At 37.3% G+C, this 17108-nt stretch overlaps 1 protein-coding gene across 9 annotated transcripts in view; it reads left to right on the forward strand.

Annotated features, from left to right (window-relative positions):
- Positions 1 to 17108, forward strand: part of PHF21A (PHD finger protein 21A) — a 132255-nt gene that overhangs the window by 39489 nt on the left and 75658 nt on the right. For 6 of the 9 annotated variants that reach the window (XM_048949904.1, XM_048949909.1, XM_048949902.1 and 3 more), the window contains 3 exons: positions 2904 to 3036; positions 7266 to 7298; positions 9183 to 9269. In XM_048949904.1, coding sequence (XP_048805861.1) covers positions 2983 to 3036; positions 7266 to 7298; positions 9183 to 9269 — 174 coding nt within the window. In that variant the 5' untranslated portion in view covers positions 2904 to 2982. Of the gene's footprint in view, positions 1 to 2903; positions 3037 to 7265; positions 7299 to 9182; positions 9270 to 16661; positions 16784 to 17108 lie in introns of those variants that run through there. The other 3 variants (XM_048949910.1, XM_048949908.1, XM_048949911.1) reach the window with 2 other exon arrangements.

Here is a 17108-nt window from a genome sequence, read left to right on the forward strand (position 1 = left end):
GGCAGAGAAGGTGATGGCACAAGACCATTCCTTACTGTGCAGCCTTTGCTGATGGAGCACTGTTAGTTTCTAGTTTCTCCTCCTTCCATATGGAGCGCCTGGTTTTTGAAGAGAGAAGGTTGTTCCCTATGCTTAATATGTCCTTCTGTGCAACCTTGCCTGCAGAAGGTAACTGGAAGTAAATGATACTGCAAAACAAGTTGCTCTGAGGCTGTCGTGAGAGCACTGGAGGAGAGGAGTCATAGAATGGTTTGTGTTGGAAGGGATCTTTGAGATCATGTAGTTCCAACCCCCTGCTATGGGCAAGGACACCTCCCACTGGACCAGGTTGCTCAGAGCCCCATCCAACCTGGCCTTGAACGCCTCCAGGGAGGGGACATCCACAACTTCTCTGGGAAGTACACAGAGAGCCAACAGTTTTTTTTAAAAAAACAACACCAAAAACTTTAATTAGGAAAAAAAAGTCATGTATCTCTTTTTTTCTCTTGCCTTGTTTTAGATACTTCAATCATATTTATTGGAGTTCCACAGATATTTTTTTGTAGCGTGACAAGTATTTCCAGTTTATATACGCTTAAAAAATTTTGTGGCTAAGGAATCTTAAAATCTGTTAACTTTCAACATGAAAATAAAAGAAAAATCTGAAATTGTAACAAAAAAAAATGGGGATGGAGCTAGTCAGCAATGGATGTTTTACTGGCATTGCTTTGGTTTTTGATCGTCCCTCAGTACTGCAGTGAATTACACCTTTTCCTGGCTTCAGCTGTGTAAACATGGATAGGCTGAACAGCCTCCTGCTTCTGCAAAGCACTGCTGCTTTTTGCTCAAACTTAAAAATTAGTTGTGAGAAATCTTTCCAGCTGATGAAGGTGTCTTTGAAATGAAGTTTCATTATTTTTTATGAATCAGTGGTGGTTGCTCAGGCTTTGTGTGTTGTGGAGGAAGTACTGTGTAGTACTGGGCTATACAAGTGTGTGCTGAAATAATGTACAATTCTGATGTTCTCTGAGATGGCTTTTTCCTGTTTTGCATTTTGCTTTAAAGTTAGCATGTAGCTGTAGAATGATACTCTCTGTTTATTACGAGTGCTGTCTCGTGCATGGGAGACACACTGAGAGAGACTTTGTTCATGCCTGCCTGAATCTTTACCTCAAAATGGAATTTCCAGGGCTTATGAAGTACTTTTTGCCTCAGCAGTGGGCTCCAGCTTTCATTAGTCTCTCTCCCACGTGGTTTTCTGAAGCATAGCTTCTTTTGAAACTGCAGTGATGGGGACTTAATGCGTGCTGTAGTTCTTGCCTGTGACTGGAGGTACTAATCCAGGATTCTGTTTTCTCATTAAGGTCTGTGGTAATAGAACAGGGAACTATATGTAGTTTGCATGTATCCCTTGGTACAAATTACAGTTTTATGGAGAGTGGTGCTGCAAAAGCAGCTGTTCTAGCTCTTCTGGGCCACATGTAGGAGAGACCCTTGCAGAAGGTCATTCCAAGTGTTGTCTAGAAAGTCTGATCAGGCCTTTGTTATTTAAATAAGTAAATTTAAGGTACCAGCAAATGGTGTCGAAAAAGAATGAGTTGGAATACCGTGCTTTTATAAAACCCTTGATAGTCTTCTCCCTTAATAATGCGGTGCTGTTTGCGAAGAGAAACAAGTCTGGCTTAAAAACCAACCAAACAGGAAAAAACCTCCAGCTTTATTTTCAGGAACTCGAACTCTCCCGACACTTCAGTGTTGTGTGTGCATGGGCAACATCAAAAGAAAATTCTTAACTTAAAGAATTGCTGTCCCTTCATTGTCTAAGTGCCTAATCTAAGTTGTCAGTAGATTTTTGACAGTTTCAAGTCCCATTATGAAGATCTGAGCTGACAATACCTGTGTGTTAATTGTGAACAGTTCTCCAAAGATAAAAATGTAGAACTACTTGAACACTCCAACAGTTCTTTCATGTGTGATGTCTGGATGGAAAAATTGCTATGTAATATTTTCTGATGCATTTTATGCTTATGTGTATAAATAAATCTCAACGCAGGCATTTTTAGTCCAGTTTTTAGGCAAGTTTCATTGCATTTTGAGAGCGTGTTGGATAAAGATGGGGATCTTGATCCTGCTTCAGAATCTGATGCTTTAAACGTATTTCTGGACAAAAATCTCCTGTCCAGCTTTGAAGGCTTTTGGAAATACCGATTATAGCGTTCTTCCATCTCAGAGGTTGGGGGACTCATTTTTTTTTTGAAGTACAAATAAAGATGCTAAACTTTTATTTACTGGAATTCCATCTAGAAACAGCAGAGGATTTAATACTTAATGTTTTTCAATATATTGTGTTTTATATCTTCTATTCCTTCAAAACAGAAGGTGACTAACTCAGCACAAACTTTAGGCACTGCCTTATTAACGTGTTATGTTGTTGTGTCAGATAGCATGCAGACCCTCCCATCTACGCAGCTCTAAAGTATGGTGGAAGTATGTTAATGCTGTACGTAGTGTAACAATTTATTGTCATTTGGGTTGCAAATTTATTGTCTTAAGAATATTTTCTTGTCTGTGCAGATCTTTTATTTACTTTCGAAACATTCTTAGTAGTTTTCTAATTTAATATGTAACTGCAATGAAATATTGGAAGGAAATAGTTTCCTGCAAAATGAGATAAAGGACAAGGATGTCAACTTTTGGGGTATGTGAGAAGCGGTGCATCTGGCTAAACTACACTAAGGAAGGCAGCTCTTAGTTAAATTTCTTGTGTTTGGAAGATTCCACGTGTTTAGGGTAGGAAGCTGTAGTTTAATACAGTTCACAGCATTCCTGTTCTGTTTTGTTTGGTTTTTTTTCCCCATTTTTCAAGTTAACTTCTGTCTTTTCCTACCTAAAGCAAAACAACTTCTTTCTTATTTTTTTTATAGCACTGGTGAGGAGAGGAAACCAGGAACTAAAGGCACTGGAATCAGCAGACATATCTAGAGAAAGTGGAGAAGGTAGAGAATGGAGCTGCAGACTCTACAGGAGGCTCTGAAAGTGGAAATTCAGGTTCACCAGGTATTTTGTATTCTTTCTTGCTTTATATTTGTAAGCAATAGCAACATCAGTGTCTGTGATAACACTACAACTAGTGGCATTAATAGGTATTGCCATTACAACTATAGGTTGTTACAGTGATATAGTAATATATATGATATATACTAATATATTAATTACATAACTATTATGTAATAATATAGTAAGATAGTTTCTGTTTTGTAAGCTTGAAATTGATTTAGGATTTCACGGTTTCTGTTTTTTGACCCCACCACCCATTGTTTCTGGCAAATGTAGAAAAAAATCTACATATCAGGCTGTGGGTGGGGAGTTTTTTTTTTATATATTTTAGCAATGATTTAAAAAAAACATTCAGAAAACTGTGTTCAGTAACTTCTGTCTGGAAGGATTTTCTGATATTCTAAATCCAATTTCAATATTAAGTTGGGAATGGAAAATTATGGTGAAGGAACTTTTCAAGCAAATGTAAGAAGGCATGAGCATATTAAATAATTCAGAAATTACTGAAGCAGAACCTATAATACCAGGGTAGCTGCCATCTAGTAACATTAGATTTAATGTTTTCTAAAGACAGTTCTCCAAGTATTTCTCAGGTATGTCTTTCAGACCCGTGAAACTCACAGTGTTACACAACGGATAAAATAAACTTATGGTTGTATGAATTTTGGAAAATATTTCCAAGTTACCTAGAACACTTGTTTGGACAAGTCATCAGATGACTTGTTCAGTAATTGTTGCAATGATGAGCATAGTGCAAGAAAACTTGAGTGGGTGGATGAGTTAGTTAAATGATGTTGTGTCGGCTTTAATGAAGATAAAACTTTCAGCTGAGGAGAAGAGTGTTCAAAAAAAACAATAGGTTAACTTCCAGAACTAAAGGCAAGTGGTTTGCTCTCCTCAAACTCCAAGGCCTTTGCCTTCAGAACTTCAAACAGCCTTTTATGGAGGTAATAGAATTCAGAAATTACGCATGGCATTGATTCAGGCATTAAAATAGTTAAGGCCAATAACTAACTTTTTCCAAATGTTGTCTGCTGTATGGTGAGCAGACTGGTAATCACACTTGTGTTTGTATAACAGCATTTACCTCTCGTGTGTTATCTTTATTTCTCTTTATTCCTAAACTAACAAAAAAACCCCACAGAATTTTAATAAGCTTTCACATCTGTTTGTAGTAACGATGAAGAAAAGGAATGAAGGTCAGAAAAAATTGAAGACTACTTTTTTTTTCTTTTAATGACATAAAGGATATTTTGGTCTCGCTTTTGCTTTGCCCAGCCATCATGAAGAGTGAGGTCTGCACTTAAATCAAATTTAATTAAGTTTTCTTTCAGTGGGTGAGACTGCAAGCCGTTATATCAGAAGATTGTTTACTTCTTAAAGACTGTGTAGATTCCAGTTACTAAGGTTAAACAAGTCTAAGCATTTACAGTGGGAAATAACGCTTACAGCAACATGTTGGGTGCCTCGTAAAGTCGTCTTGAACTAGAGCTGCTCTGCTGCTCAAATGGCCATCAACAGAAATGTAAACTCTTTGGCACAAACAAAAAAAAAATCTCAAAATGAAAAGTTTTAATGTATTGTATACATTTCAATTCTTCAATTTAAAAATACAATATATCCTTTCTTTTGGCAGTACTGCAGATGTTCTGTAGAGTTGTCTCGCTTGTCGTCTTTTACTTACTTAATTTTTTTTCTAAGGACAATTTAAAAGCTTGCCAAGAGAAACGCAGTCACATTTTGTCCTCCTCTTGTACATGGCGGACAGGTGTCTGTGATGGAGCTCAGCTCTTCACTGTGTGAACAAAGCCTCCCAGCTTTTTCTCCCTGATGCAGCATGTCACTTGTCATGACTGCTTACATAGCTGTAGAAAGTGATGCTCGGTATGACTGCATTTTTGTTTGTAGAATTGCTCCTTATTTCCTGCCTATTCCAGTTCACCTTCAGAACTCTGAAGCTTTGATGCTCCCTATTTGACAGAGTGCATCTTAAAATACCGAATTAGGTGTTTAGTTCTTTAGGAGAAGGTACTTTTAGTTTCATTTTCATCTTTAAGGGAAGTCTGTCCAGGTCACTTGCTATGTCAGAGTACAACTTTAATATTAAGATGCCTTCATGACCAGCTTTGTTACTTGTCCTGAGAAGAGACCCATCAACTCTAAGTAGTTCATTCTGCTACTTATTTATGCTTATTTTGAAACAGTCTGCTCTTCATAGTTTTGATCACAGGAGGAGTTAGAGGAGCTGTATTTTGCTGTTCTCACAGAAGGGATGGGCTTTGTGGATGGGTCTTCGAGCTGATGAGTAGAAAGAAACTAAGCTATCCTTTCCCTTTTCATTTCTTAACAAAAAGATTTGTGTGTTTTTAAAATACCTTCATTTTAACATACATTTTTCTTGTGACTGGGATAATGCAGTACTACATGTTCCTCAAATATGTTAAAACAGTTTACAGCCACTAAGTGTGACGTCTTGATTGAGACTGTACAGTAACTTTGTATGTGTAAATACTAACAGATTTGTTTGTCAAGCTCTAACGTGGAACGCACTGAGGAAAACTGAGTTAAGCATGTAAGCACAAGGCTAGAGTAGCACCTCAACTTCCCATAACATTGAATGATGAAAAAATGGTATGGAGTGTAGATAAATGCCGAAGTGGTGCACCTTGGAAGAGCCATCCGTCTTACATCACTGAATTAGCTATTAGCACTGAGCAGGCATTTCCTGCAATACGGAGTACCTGAATGTTGTATGCAGTTCTAATCCCGTTGTTTACAAGTGATGGAGAAGAACGAGAGAAGTACAGGGAACAGTGCTAAGAAGGAGCGAAGCAGTGGCATGGTTAGGGCATAGGGAGGCTCTCAATCTGAAATATGAAAGCTGTGAATAGATGTAGTATGAAAATGAGTAGACAAACAGCAAGAATGGCTTTCCATAATTTCAGTTACCTTCATGCACGCATTAACAGGAAACATGTTCAAAAGAAAGAGGTCCTTTTACATAAGAATATTCTCATTTAACTTTGGAACATACTGTTACAGAATTTGGAGTGTTTTCTTTAATTCAAAAAGTAATGAGAGCAGATTAATAGAAAAAAAGTTTGTTACTAGCTGTTGAGCTTAAGATACCATCTTTCACTGAAGTCATCCAAGCTGTAAATTTCTGAGAGATGGGAGATAACACTATGATTGTGCAGTACTCCAACTGACGGCCATGTTTGCTGTTGGCTAGGAAAAGATATTAGGGCAGAAAGACCAGTGGTCTAACCCAGATTTGTGTGTTATGCTTTTTGTGATTAGTATCACATCCAGGATGTGAAATGGAATACACTTCAAAAAAAATTCGTTGGCCAAATCTGAGTTGTCTGAGTAATATTAATGCAGGTGGCAATAAACATTTTTCTTGTTTGCTTTCTCTTCCTCACTTCTTTTCCTGGTGCTGGAGTACTACATATTTTCACGTTCTAGGAACAATGTAATGTGATAAAACGTAGCTGTAACTAAGGAAGAGATTTGGGTTGGGAGTAGTGGTGAGGGTGGTTTGTTGCCTGTTCATTCGGGGCTCTAGATGTCTTCAGTGACAGCCTGATAACTTCCCTGCTTATCAACAGACAACATCCTCCTGCAGCTGCTTGAAGGAAGCGAAGGAGAAAGAATAGTGAATGGTAACCATCTATCCACTTTCCCTTGAATGCAGAGGGCATCTTTTCTGCAGTGATATCAATCTCTCTGACTGAGGGAGAAAAGTGGCAAAGATACTTCTGAACATGGATCTTCCATGTGGTACCAGCCAAGCCAACACACAGGGAGTCCTTTGGTGTTTGAAATGTTCTATGTCTGAGTACACAAACAGCTTTTGTGTTTGCAGCGATTCTCTGTGATTTGTGTTTCTTGTGAATGCAAGCAAAGGTGGCTGCAGTTCCAGAGAAGTCATGGCTGTAAGATCAGTTTCTTCAGCTGGCTTAAATTGTCCTACAAAGGTATCACTTATTCAAGAACAGTTTTGGAGGAGAAGTGGTGACTTAATGTGATAATTTTACTGTGTTAACAAGAAAGGTTTAGAAATCATTTATTTTGGATTCCTTATGGATTAGGTCTAGCAATTGAAAACTATGAAATGCGTATTTTAGTGTATTTCTTATAAAGATTCTCCAAAAATGTTGGTTTTGCACTGCTCAACGGGATCCTTCATAAATCTTTATTTTATCATTGCATCTCTTTCTTTCTAGAAACTGGTTGCCCAAATGAAGCAAGATCCACAGGTAACTATCTATTTTGTATTGTTTTATTTATCTCTAAGAAGAGAGAGAATAACTGCACCAAGTTTGAGAATTTCAGATATTTCACCATGTTCTTCCATGTTAGCACAATTTTTAGAAGAAAACAATTAAGAACAAATCTTTAAAGAAATGACTGCATTGTTCTTTTAAGATACACACCAACAAAGAAAAATCCACCAACTCTTTTTGGAGCCTTTTGCTTCTTTCTTAGTATTTTAAATCATGGGACCATTGCAGGCAATAATGCAACTCAAGTATTACGTCTCTGGTTCTTCTGGAAATGTCTCTTCACCAAATCTGCAATTTCTAGATGTAGTGTTTTTCTTGTCTGAATTATTATACAAGCCAAAAGAGGATCCTCCTTCCAAGAAACTTTGTCTGAATGAAGAACATTGCTTAAGACTTCATTCAGTTTGCCTGTCTTAATTATCCGGCTTTGGCACTGTAATATTTGAAGCGTGGCCACTTGGTCTGCGGTGTTTCAGAGCTACCAAAGCCTGGGTAATTAGGATCCTTGTGTAGATGGCAAAAACGTCTTCTTTCCCAGTGGCTATGTAAAGAGACTCGGTTTATCCTGCAATTGAGCACTCATGTTTGCTAAATGGGGAGTTACTTCACGCTTGCTAGTAAGAGCATCCATCCCCATAGTAAAATTGTATTGGAAAATCTACTTGCTAAAAGTTTGCTGCTCCTCCTTTCTAGACAAGTCTGCTGGTGATTACAGCATAGTTGGCGTTCTGCTCATGTCTAGTGAGATGTCAGGGCTGCAAACAGCCGTGCAAAGTTCATGGAATCATTAAGAGTAACTTTGGTCACTGTTTCAGAATTCTTAAGAATATTCTGGGATAAAAATGTATAAAATAGAATCTAGGGAAAAGGGAGAATGATTAGTCAATATCTTGTTTCACTGAGGCTGTGTTTATACTAGATAAAGCTATCTACAAATAACTGAGTTGGGATTTTAATGCATTTCAGATTTGTAGATGGATATAAGAACAGAGAAGTTTTCTTGAGCATGAAGTTTCTGTAACAATATTAGTCTTAGGTTTTAGTGTTGTGTTGTACAGCAAACCTGCATAATCCAGCGTAAAGAGTATACAACATAAATTAGGGAGAAGAAAATAAAATTGCAGGGAGGTTTGCTTCCTTGTCACACTTCTTCAGAGCTTCACAGTCTTTAAACTGAGTGCATTATTGTTTGGGTTCTTTTAAATTATTTTTAGCAGAAAAGAAACAGTCCTGGTAAAAATTGTTTTCTTACTGCGTCTTTATAGTGGTGTTTATTGCTTTCAAATCTTAAAGTGCTATTGTAAGCAAAGTGCTGATATGAATGATGTGCTAAGGCAGATGTAATTCTCTTAAATATAGTCTAAGGCACACAAACATTTGGAAATGAATACTTAGGTATGTTGGCCTTCATTTGGCATGTGTGGCAGTTAAGATTTAATAGATACGGTTACTGGTGTTCAACGTAATCAAATGTATGTCTTTGCATAAATAGCACAGTTGAGCACATGCTTTAGGTGAAGTACCATTGCATGCAATATGATACTGTCATATTATATATTGACAAACATTTCTTGTTTAATTTGTAAACTTGATGGAATGTGAAAATGTGCTTTACATTGTGGTGAGCACTAATGGATGTTTTAATGAAATCTGAGTTCCGGACTCTCTTTGAGTGCTACAAAAGTCCTCTGATGGTTATTTTGCACTCAGTAACTTAAGCAAGGCTTTGTTGAGCCTCTTGATTTTAATTGGCTGTACATCCAGAGGTGCTGCATTTGTAGTATAATATGAAAAAAAAAAAAAAAAAAGCCTTCCTGCTACTACTCTATGTTAACAAATGGAATATCTTTCTCACAGATATTTTTTCTTTCTAATCAGAATGCTGATTTGAAGAAACAGCTTCATGAACTTCAAGCCAAAATCACAGCTCTGAGTGAGAAACAGGTAGGAAGATGTACTTTTAACACCTTTTTCTAAAGATGCATCTTCTCCCAACTTCTGAGATAACTGCTAAAGTTATTGAAGTACAAAAAGTAAGTGTGGGCAAACAGGTGCTTTGGATTGTGTTTGATTCCTCTCAGTGAACGACAAGATGAATATTACAAGTCCATCGAGAAAGCAATTAGTTTAATCGATGGAAGCTATGAATTTTTTAGCATTGAAACTAATGTTTTTTTATTAAGGGAGATGGAAAAATGAAATAATTTTGTCATTTATTATATAGTTATTTTAAAACTTTAACAAAACCAAAACATCCTGCTTCAGGCAAATCTTTAGATTCTGTTTTCATTGGACTAGTCTATGCACTTATAAATGAGTATTCTGGAGTATTTCCTTGTGTCGAGACCAAGTAAATGTGTGTCAGTTATAGATACCTAATAGACAAATTGGAGCTGTGTTGCTTGCTTTTATCATGATGAATTGCACCACAATTGTCTTATATTTGACATTTATTAGTTCTCTACAGGTTTTATGTATTAGTAATAATTACAACTGTATGCTTTATAACAACACTTTAGAACTGGAAGATGCATCTTGTGGGTAACTAGAAGAAAAGTGAATAACACTGAGACATCTGGAAATTTGTTCTTATTTGTGTTATAACAACAGAAAAGCATTCAGATACAGAAATCCCCCCACAATTAAACTGACTTAGCAGTCCCTGACTCTTATTGCTATTGTGTGAGTAACTGAACTGAATTAGGTTGGCTGCTGGGGTCAACAGCTTACACCTTTTGAAGATGGGAGGCATTTTAAAATGTGTGCATAGGAAAAAAAACCAAACATAGTTATGTGTCAATGTCCCACCTAGATACCTATGTACATCTGTTGTTATCTGTTCTGCTTGAAGAATTGCTGTTTTTTAGTCTGCGATAGGAAATGCCTTTCCTAAGGAAAGAAGTAGATAATGATAAACATTTCTCTAGAAAGTTTGTTTACTAAAAAATTATAGCATGTTTTGGTACTGGAACAATAAGTCTAGTAAAGAACATGTAAGGATAATAAAGAAAATGATTTTTTAATGAGAATTCTAATTCAACAAAAACTGAGGTTTTTGCTGTTGTGATGGCATGCCTCTCTTGAAGATGATTTATTCTCTAAAACCAGCATGAGCCTCTGCATACAGCTGTGTCTCACAGCAAGCAGCTTCAGAATTCTCTAGGAAGCTCTGGGGGCCCATGGTAATTTCAAAATTAGCTTGCCTTGATGCCACGAAGCAACTTAAATTGACTACCAGTTCACATGATCAGCAGTGAGATAGTGGAAGATAAGATGCATGTCCTATTGGAACTTTTAAACTTACATTATAAAATACGTATTAGTATATTCAATGCTTCAAATTATTTACCTTCAAGACCACAGCTATATATAGCTTCATACAGAGCTGAAAGTTACAGCTCAGAGTGCTGAAGCACATTTGTTCATGGAGAATAACATGGGCTATGTTTCCAAAAGATTCTGAAAAACAGGTTTCTGGTTTTACTTCCATCACTTAGAGAGTACAGTAAATATGAAGTCACACTTTGGTGTCAGTCTTTGCATTTTTGTGGCTTTGGCTATCCATAGAACAGTGACCTTCTCTGACTGTTGAGGTTTAGGTACTTTTTGTTATATCTGCCACTAGTCTGCAGATCTGCCAGTGTCCCAGATAACCGAGTTACTAAAGTAGCGTGGATGCTGAAATGCAGTCATAGTGGTAAATAAGTTCTAGGAAGAGGTTGGGGGGAAAAAAACACCCAAAACACTAAAAACAAACAAAATCAACCAACTAAACACAGCTACTTCCTAATGGAGAGAAATGCTCACTTCCTAGTAATTGTAGGAATCTGTTGTATGGATAGCTGTGGCTTGGCAATGCGAGTTAAAGTAGCACTGTAGAGACTGCAACAAAGCCTTTATTTCTGTTCTCACTTTCAGTTCTTGTTTTGGGAGAAACAATTATTATCAGTTGTTACATGGGGAGAATGTGATTCAATAATTTAATTTTCACAGGATGGGGAAATGTTTTGTGTAATAAATAATTTCTTTATATCGTCCAGTGCATTTCTTGAGGAAGATGGTAAAGTACGACGTGTGTTATCCGTAATGTTGTTCAGAGCCAAGTACTCTTGACATATAATATCCAATGAATAAACTCTGAGGGCCTAACACTTGCGCTATGGACAGTTACAGGAGGCATAATTGTCACTGTTTGATCAGTTTCTAATGAAATGTGAAATATTAAAGCTCCAGCCATTGTGATGTCCCTCCTCTGAGGCTATGGAGTGGAGCTGAGGCTGTGAGGTTATACACGTGGAATGCTGAAATATTTCTGGCTTGTGAAATGTTATGCCAACTTAACCCTTTCGCTTTGCACTTTCATGTAATGAAATTGTATGAATGAAAGACTTGTAGTGCAAGAAGCAAGTCAGTGGTAGTGGAGCTAAAAGCTTTCAGTCGCTTTAGGTTCCCCCTCAATTTCTGAAGCACTGTGAGAGTAGTGCTGACATTAGTGCAGTCACTGCGGTGATTCATAGTGCCTTACGTTTCTGACTGAGAATTAAGGATGAGAGTTCTGTTTAGAAGTTTGTGACATCGAAAAGTTCTGGCAAAGTGGGGAAAGAAACCAAGTAGGCTATGTTGTGTGTAGGCTTAAGCCTGAATAAATCTGTTACTTGATACAGGTTGAAACTGTTCCAGCACAAGGTATGGCAAATACACGTATGGTTACTGAAAGTTTGGAGATGGTGAAAAGAAGTGCTTTGATTTATTTCATCTAGAAGATGATGGAGCAATGTCTACTGATAGTGTTATCTTATGGAAGAAAAACTTCAAAAAGAAAAAAAGCTTTATTGAATGTGATTTGCATTTAGAGGGCAGTAAAAATGAATGATACAGACAATTATTTTCTCCTCCTAGTCTCTTCATGTTATTAACATGGCATTGTAAGCTGGGTTTTCCTAATCTTGGGGCAGAAAGGTGAATTCAGTTTAATAGTCTTGCCCTTCAGCTATTAACATCAGTGTTACAGTTGAGACTGCATTGCTTTTAAAACTGATTTCCTTCTTGCTGCTCTAACCTACCCTTACCCATCTCTTTTAATAAAGCAAAGTCAGGAGTAACTTCTTGCAAAAGTTGTAATTCCCAAATCTAAACTTGGGTTTTAAATTTGAATTAGTTCTACTGCTGTGTAGTTCTGTTCTTATTATGCTTTTTAAAACAATGTTATTTTCACATGTAAGAAAGTAGTAGAATCTTCAGTGTTCTTCCCTTTGTGTTCTTGATTAGTGCCTTTCCTTGGCATTGTTTTGTAGGCGTTTACCTTGTAGGAAATCGCCTGTGCACCACTCAGCTTTTGTTTGTGTTGAACATATCCTTTACAGTAAAAACATAAAGAATGTGTTCTTGAATTTTTCCAGGAGGAAATTTAGTAACATGTACTTCTTTTCCTTCCTTTTGGGAATTTGACGTGGAATTACTATAGACAGCATCAGTGAAAAATTGTTGTGGATCAGGACTGATGTAAGGTTACATCCCAATTCACCTGTTAAGTAGCACTTTTTTTTCCTGCTGCTTTTCTTATTTTGTTAATTAAGAAATAAGATGCTTTTTCACATGTGGCATCACTTGATGCATATCGTTACAGTACTTTTTTTTTCCAGTGACATGAAAAAGATCAGATTTATTTGAATGAGGAAATGTAAAGGGAGAAGAGGGCAGGAAACAAATGCTTTTTAACAGCATCATGTCAAATATGGAGCAATTTGTACATCTGCTTATCATACTTTCTAAGAAAAGTTGTAGCAATGTTGTCTGAAGTGTGAAGGAAAGCTTACAGGAGTAGAATCTTTTGACCTTATGCCTATCACCATCACCTTTTTTACTATATGCTAAAGAAGTTGCGCTCTCTTTTTGAAAATAAATTGGAAGTGTCTTGTTATAGTTAGTTGCAATGCAGTTAATTTAATCTTCAAGAAAACAATCTTGTAAAAACCAGACTTGTATTCTAATGCATTTCCTCTGACGTGGAAAGAATAAAGTATCATAGAATCACAGACACCTTTGTAAGTATACGCAGTTCTTTGAAATTGATGTGGAGAAGTACTTTAAAATAGTTTTTAGCCTAGGGATACTTGTTTGTATTTTTTGGAGCAGGGTGCTGGGTGAAGTTTAACATACTTTACTGAATTGAAACTGTAGAATCTCGCCAGCTAAAATGCACATTGGAAAACAAGATTCTCTCTCATTATAGATGTTACGCATGAATCTACTGACTTTGCTTGTGCTTAAAGCTTAGAGCAAATTGAAGTAGTTTAGATTATTTTAAATCCTGTGTGTTCTGGGTAAGACTCCTTTTAACCTTGCCGCTAAATAGCAAGTGAAAGGAAAGGAGGTTTTGGAGGGATTTTAGGAATGGTACTGTAATCTAGCCCTTGGTTTTATATGGTTGTATAAATGTAAACATGAGGTTTAAACTGGATGGGGGAAGTTATTCTTTAAAAACAGTCAGGAACGGGATTAACGTTGCTCTGTTTATTCCACGTTCCATAACAGAGAACTAAATAGATTGGTAATGTGCACAAATGCTTCCTGTGAGCTCGCTCTCCGTGCGTGCTTGTTGTCCATAGTAAAGATGAATTTTCATGGAGCTTTTTTGAACATGTTATCAGCAAATCGTACCCAAAATGTGTTCAGTCATATTCTGTAAGTGTGAAATGCTGTGCTTTGGTGAATGGAAAGTAAGTGTAAGACGGCGAGGAAGCAGGAGGGAAGCAGTGCAGTTAGCAGCGAGGGAAGAACGCTTAAAAATGTATTTGCGTTGTTCGTAAGAAGGTGGGTGAGATATGCCTTTATGTAGTAGGTATGCCCAGTGAAGGCTTTGAGGACATTAGTATGTAAACTATGGAAATAAATAAACAATGAAGTTGCTCACTTCTGTCGGTTTTGCCTGAAGTTCCTTATCTCCCTAAGCTCCATCAAGGGCACATTAAAATGCCAATTATTCAGTCAGTAATGGAGGCACTGTGCAAATACGCTATCTGAATGTGTAGTAACTAATAACTTGAGGCAGGTGATGCTTAATTTTGGTTCCAGTTGTTTATCTGACCTACACATGTTACTGAACACCTAACTTTTTTTTTTTTAACTAAATGGCATGAATGATAGATATTCTAATTTCCATGTAACCATAGCATCCATTTATGTCAACTGTTTGTAAAGCAGTCTTAAAGTATATGAAAACAATTTCGTGCCTTCCCAGAGTATTTGTAGATTTCCTTCTTGGATAGTTTGGAGTAGTCACTCGCTATTTCTTGTCAAAGGATGCTCTTCCTTATGTCCAGTTGACAGCCTCTGTGAGTGATAGGAACCTTCTGAACCCTCTAATCAGGGTGAGCAGCACCTGTTTAGAAAGTGAACATCTGAGAGATCTGTATGAGCTCGCTATTTTAATCTTTGACATTTAATTTGTATCCAAATATTGTCAAAATGTGAATATAATGATTTCTCATCAAGTTACCATCTTCATATTCTCAAGAGGTACTGTCTGAAACAAATTGTGGATGTTGTACGTATGACTTCAGATAGGCAAAGTGCATGCATCTCTCCCTGATGCATCTTTTGCCCCAAACTCTTTTGCAAAATTGATGTTGTACTTGTTTTCATACGATGACTGAAATATTGCTAAGCTTTGTTGGGCCTCTTGTAACGCTAGCTCTTTATTAAACCCACACTAGCATCCAAATGTAGATTTCCCATTCTCCTGAAATAATTCCATCTAGATTTCTTGCTTGATAATTTCTGAAACTCATTTTTGCATATCTAATATATATAAGCACTGCAGTAACTTAATTTAGGATACTCAAATGACTGCTTCAGTATATCATCAAACAAAGGGGAGGGGGGGAAATAAATAAATAAATAAAATACCCCAAACCTGCACTCCCTCCCTCTGCCACCCATCCTTCAGCAATAATTTTCTGGCTCAACTTTTAGTTCTTGAATTCATACATTATTTAAGTCAGATTTGGATGCAGCTGCAGAACTTCTTGAATTGAGGCTAGTTGGATGCATCTTTTTCATCTTTGCTTGCCTTGGCTTGTATCTCCAAGATAGCCTTCTCTGTTTGGAAAGCAACATTGTGGGTAGAAAATAAGCAGTTAAACTACAGTATTTTGTTGAAAATCCCCTACTGATGGTGAGAGCTGGTTTTTAGTTGCTCCTGTATATTTTGCCTTGCTGAGCAACCTCAGACATGGGTAGTTATTTTAATGCCCATTTATACTTGAAAGAAGGATGGGAGAAAGATTGTGATGACTGGGATTTAGGATGTTTTATATAACACCTTTTAAGGTGTCTTCCTTGGGAGCTCAGGAAAAAGGATTAAATCTGAAGGTTTTTTTTGTAAGCTGGATCAGTTAAAATAACCCATTCTATTAAGCTAAATGCACAACTTAGAAAAGGAAATTGGAAGATAATATTGTTGTAGTAGACTTTCCAACTAAAGCAAAATCTCTCTGTGCTAGGGTGCAACTCTTTTGTGGAAACCCTTGGCTCAAAATAATTATTTTTTTTTAATGGGAATGTTTGATAGCAGTTAAAGACGTGTCTTGGATCTGGTGTGCAAGCCTGTCCAGAGAGATGGCCAACCCTACAGGGGCAACAAGTGGTGCAAATGCAAGTAGTAGAGTGCATCTGGACGAACAGCAGTCACATTTTGTATTACACTATAAGTGTCTTTCCTGAACACGACCGATGTTTAGAGTGGGGGAAAGATGCAAGACAGGGAAAGTGTTACTATGTCGGTCAGCTACCAAACTGGAAACTTAACTGCATTCTCTTAATTCTCATACTAATGCCTTCAGCCATTGAAGAGTACAATAAATCACTTGAGTGTGTTGATCTGTGAAAATAATTGGATTTACTTTTGAATAGACAGCATAACTTGCCAGACCAGCTGTTAGGACCTGTGGATTTGACTTACCATGTCCTGTTCTACATGCCTTAGCAGAGCAACCCCATGGCTGAAGAAATGGTATTTTGACATAGTCTAAGTGTACTAGTATGAGAAGGGGAATCAAATCTGGGGAGCTGTTTCTCAGACACCAAATATATTTTCAGCTTTAATTGCAGCTGTTTGGTCCCCATCTGGATTGAATTTTGGAATGGATAAGAGAGACAGTGTGTCAAACATGTAGAATTGATGCAAAAAATTGTTTGCTGTTTGTTCTCTGCTGCCCAAGTGTATGCTAACTGCTGAGTTGTGGCCTGAACAACTGATTGAGCACCTGGGGAAAGGACCCGGTCAGCCCTGGGAGCACAGGTGAAGGCAATTCAGGTGTGTGACCAAAAGGGGAGGAGCCTGGCTGCACCTCTCTTAGACCTCATTTAAGGGCTGAGTACTGCTGAGGAAGGATCTTTCCTTGGAGATCCCTCCAAAGTGAAGCTTTCCTCTGTGAACCTGGAATCTTCTCATATGGGTGAGCGATCTTCTCTTTCCTTATAGCACTTTTCTATCATGCTGATTCTCTTATTGTTGCGCTTTTGTTGTAATGCCTTTCCCACTGTATTGATCTGTCCAATTGCTACAAGTTAGTTGATTTGAAAAGAAGCCACTTCCTGAAACTTGCTTTTTATTGTTGCACAGTAAGCTATAGAAAATACTGCAGTTACAGGCTAAAATATTTTTATTAGCAAAAATCAGCTTATTTAATGGTGTTATGCCAAGGACAAAAGAAAACTGACAAGGGTAGTTAGCCTTAGGTGGTATTTTCCAGCATACCAGTTATGTATAACAGCCTCATA

The sequence above is a fragment of the Lagopus muta genome, chromosome 6 (genome assembly GCF_023343835.1).
Source record: "Lagopus muta isolate bLagMut1 chromosome 6, bLagMut1 primary, whole genome shotgun sequence".
In the NCBI taxonomy this organism is placed as follows: domain Eukaryota; kingdom Metazoa; phylum Chordata; class Aves; order Galliformes; family Phasianidae; genus Lagopus; species Lagopus muta.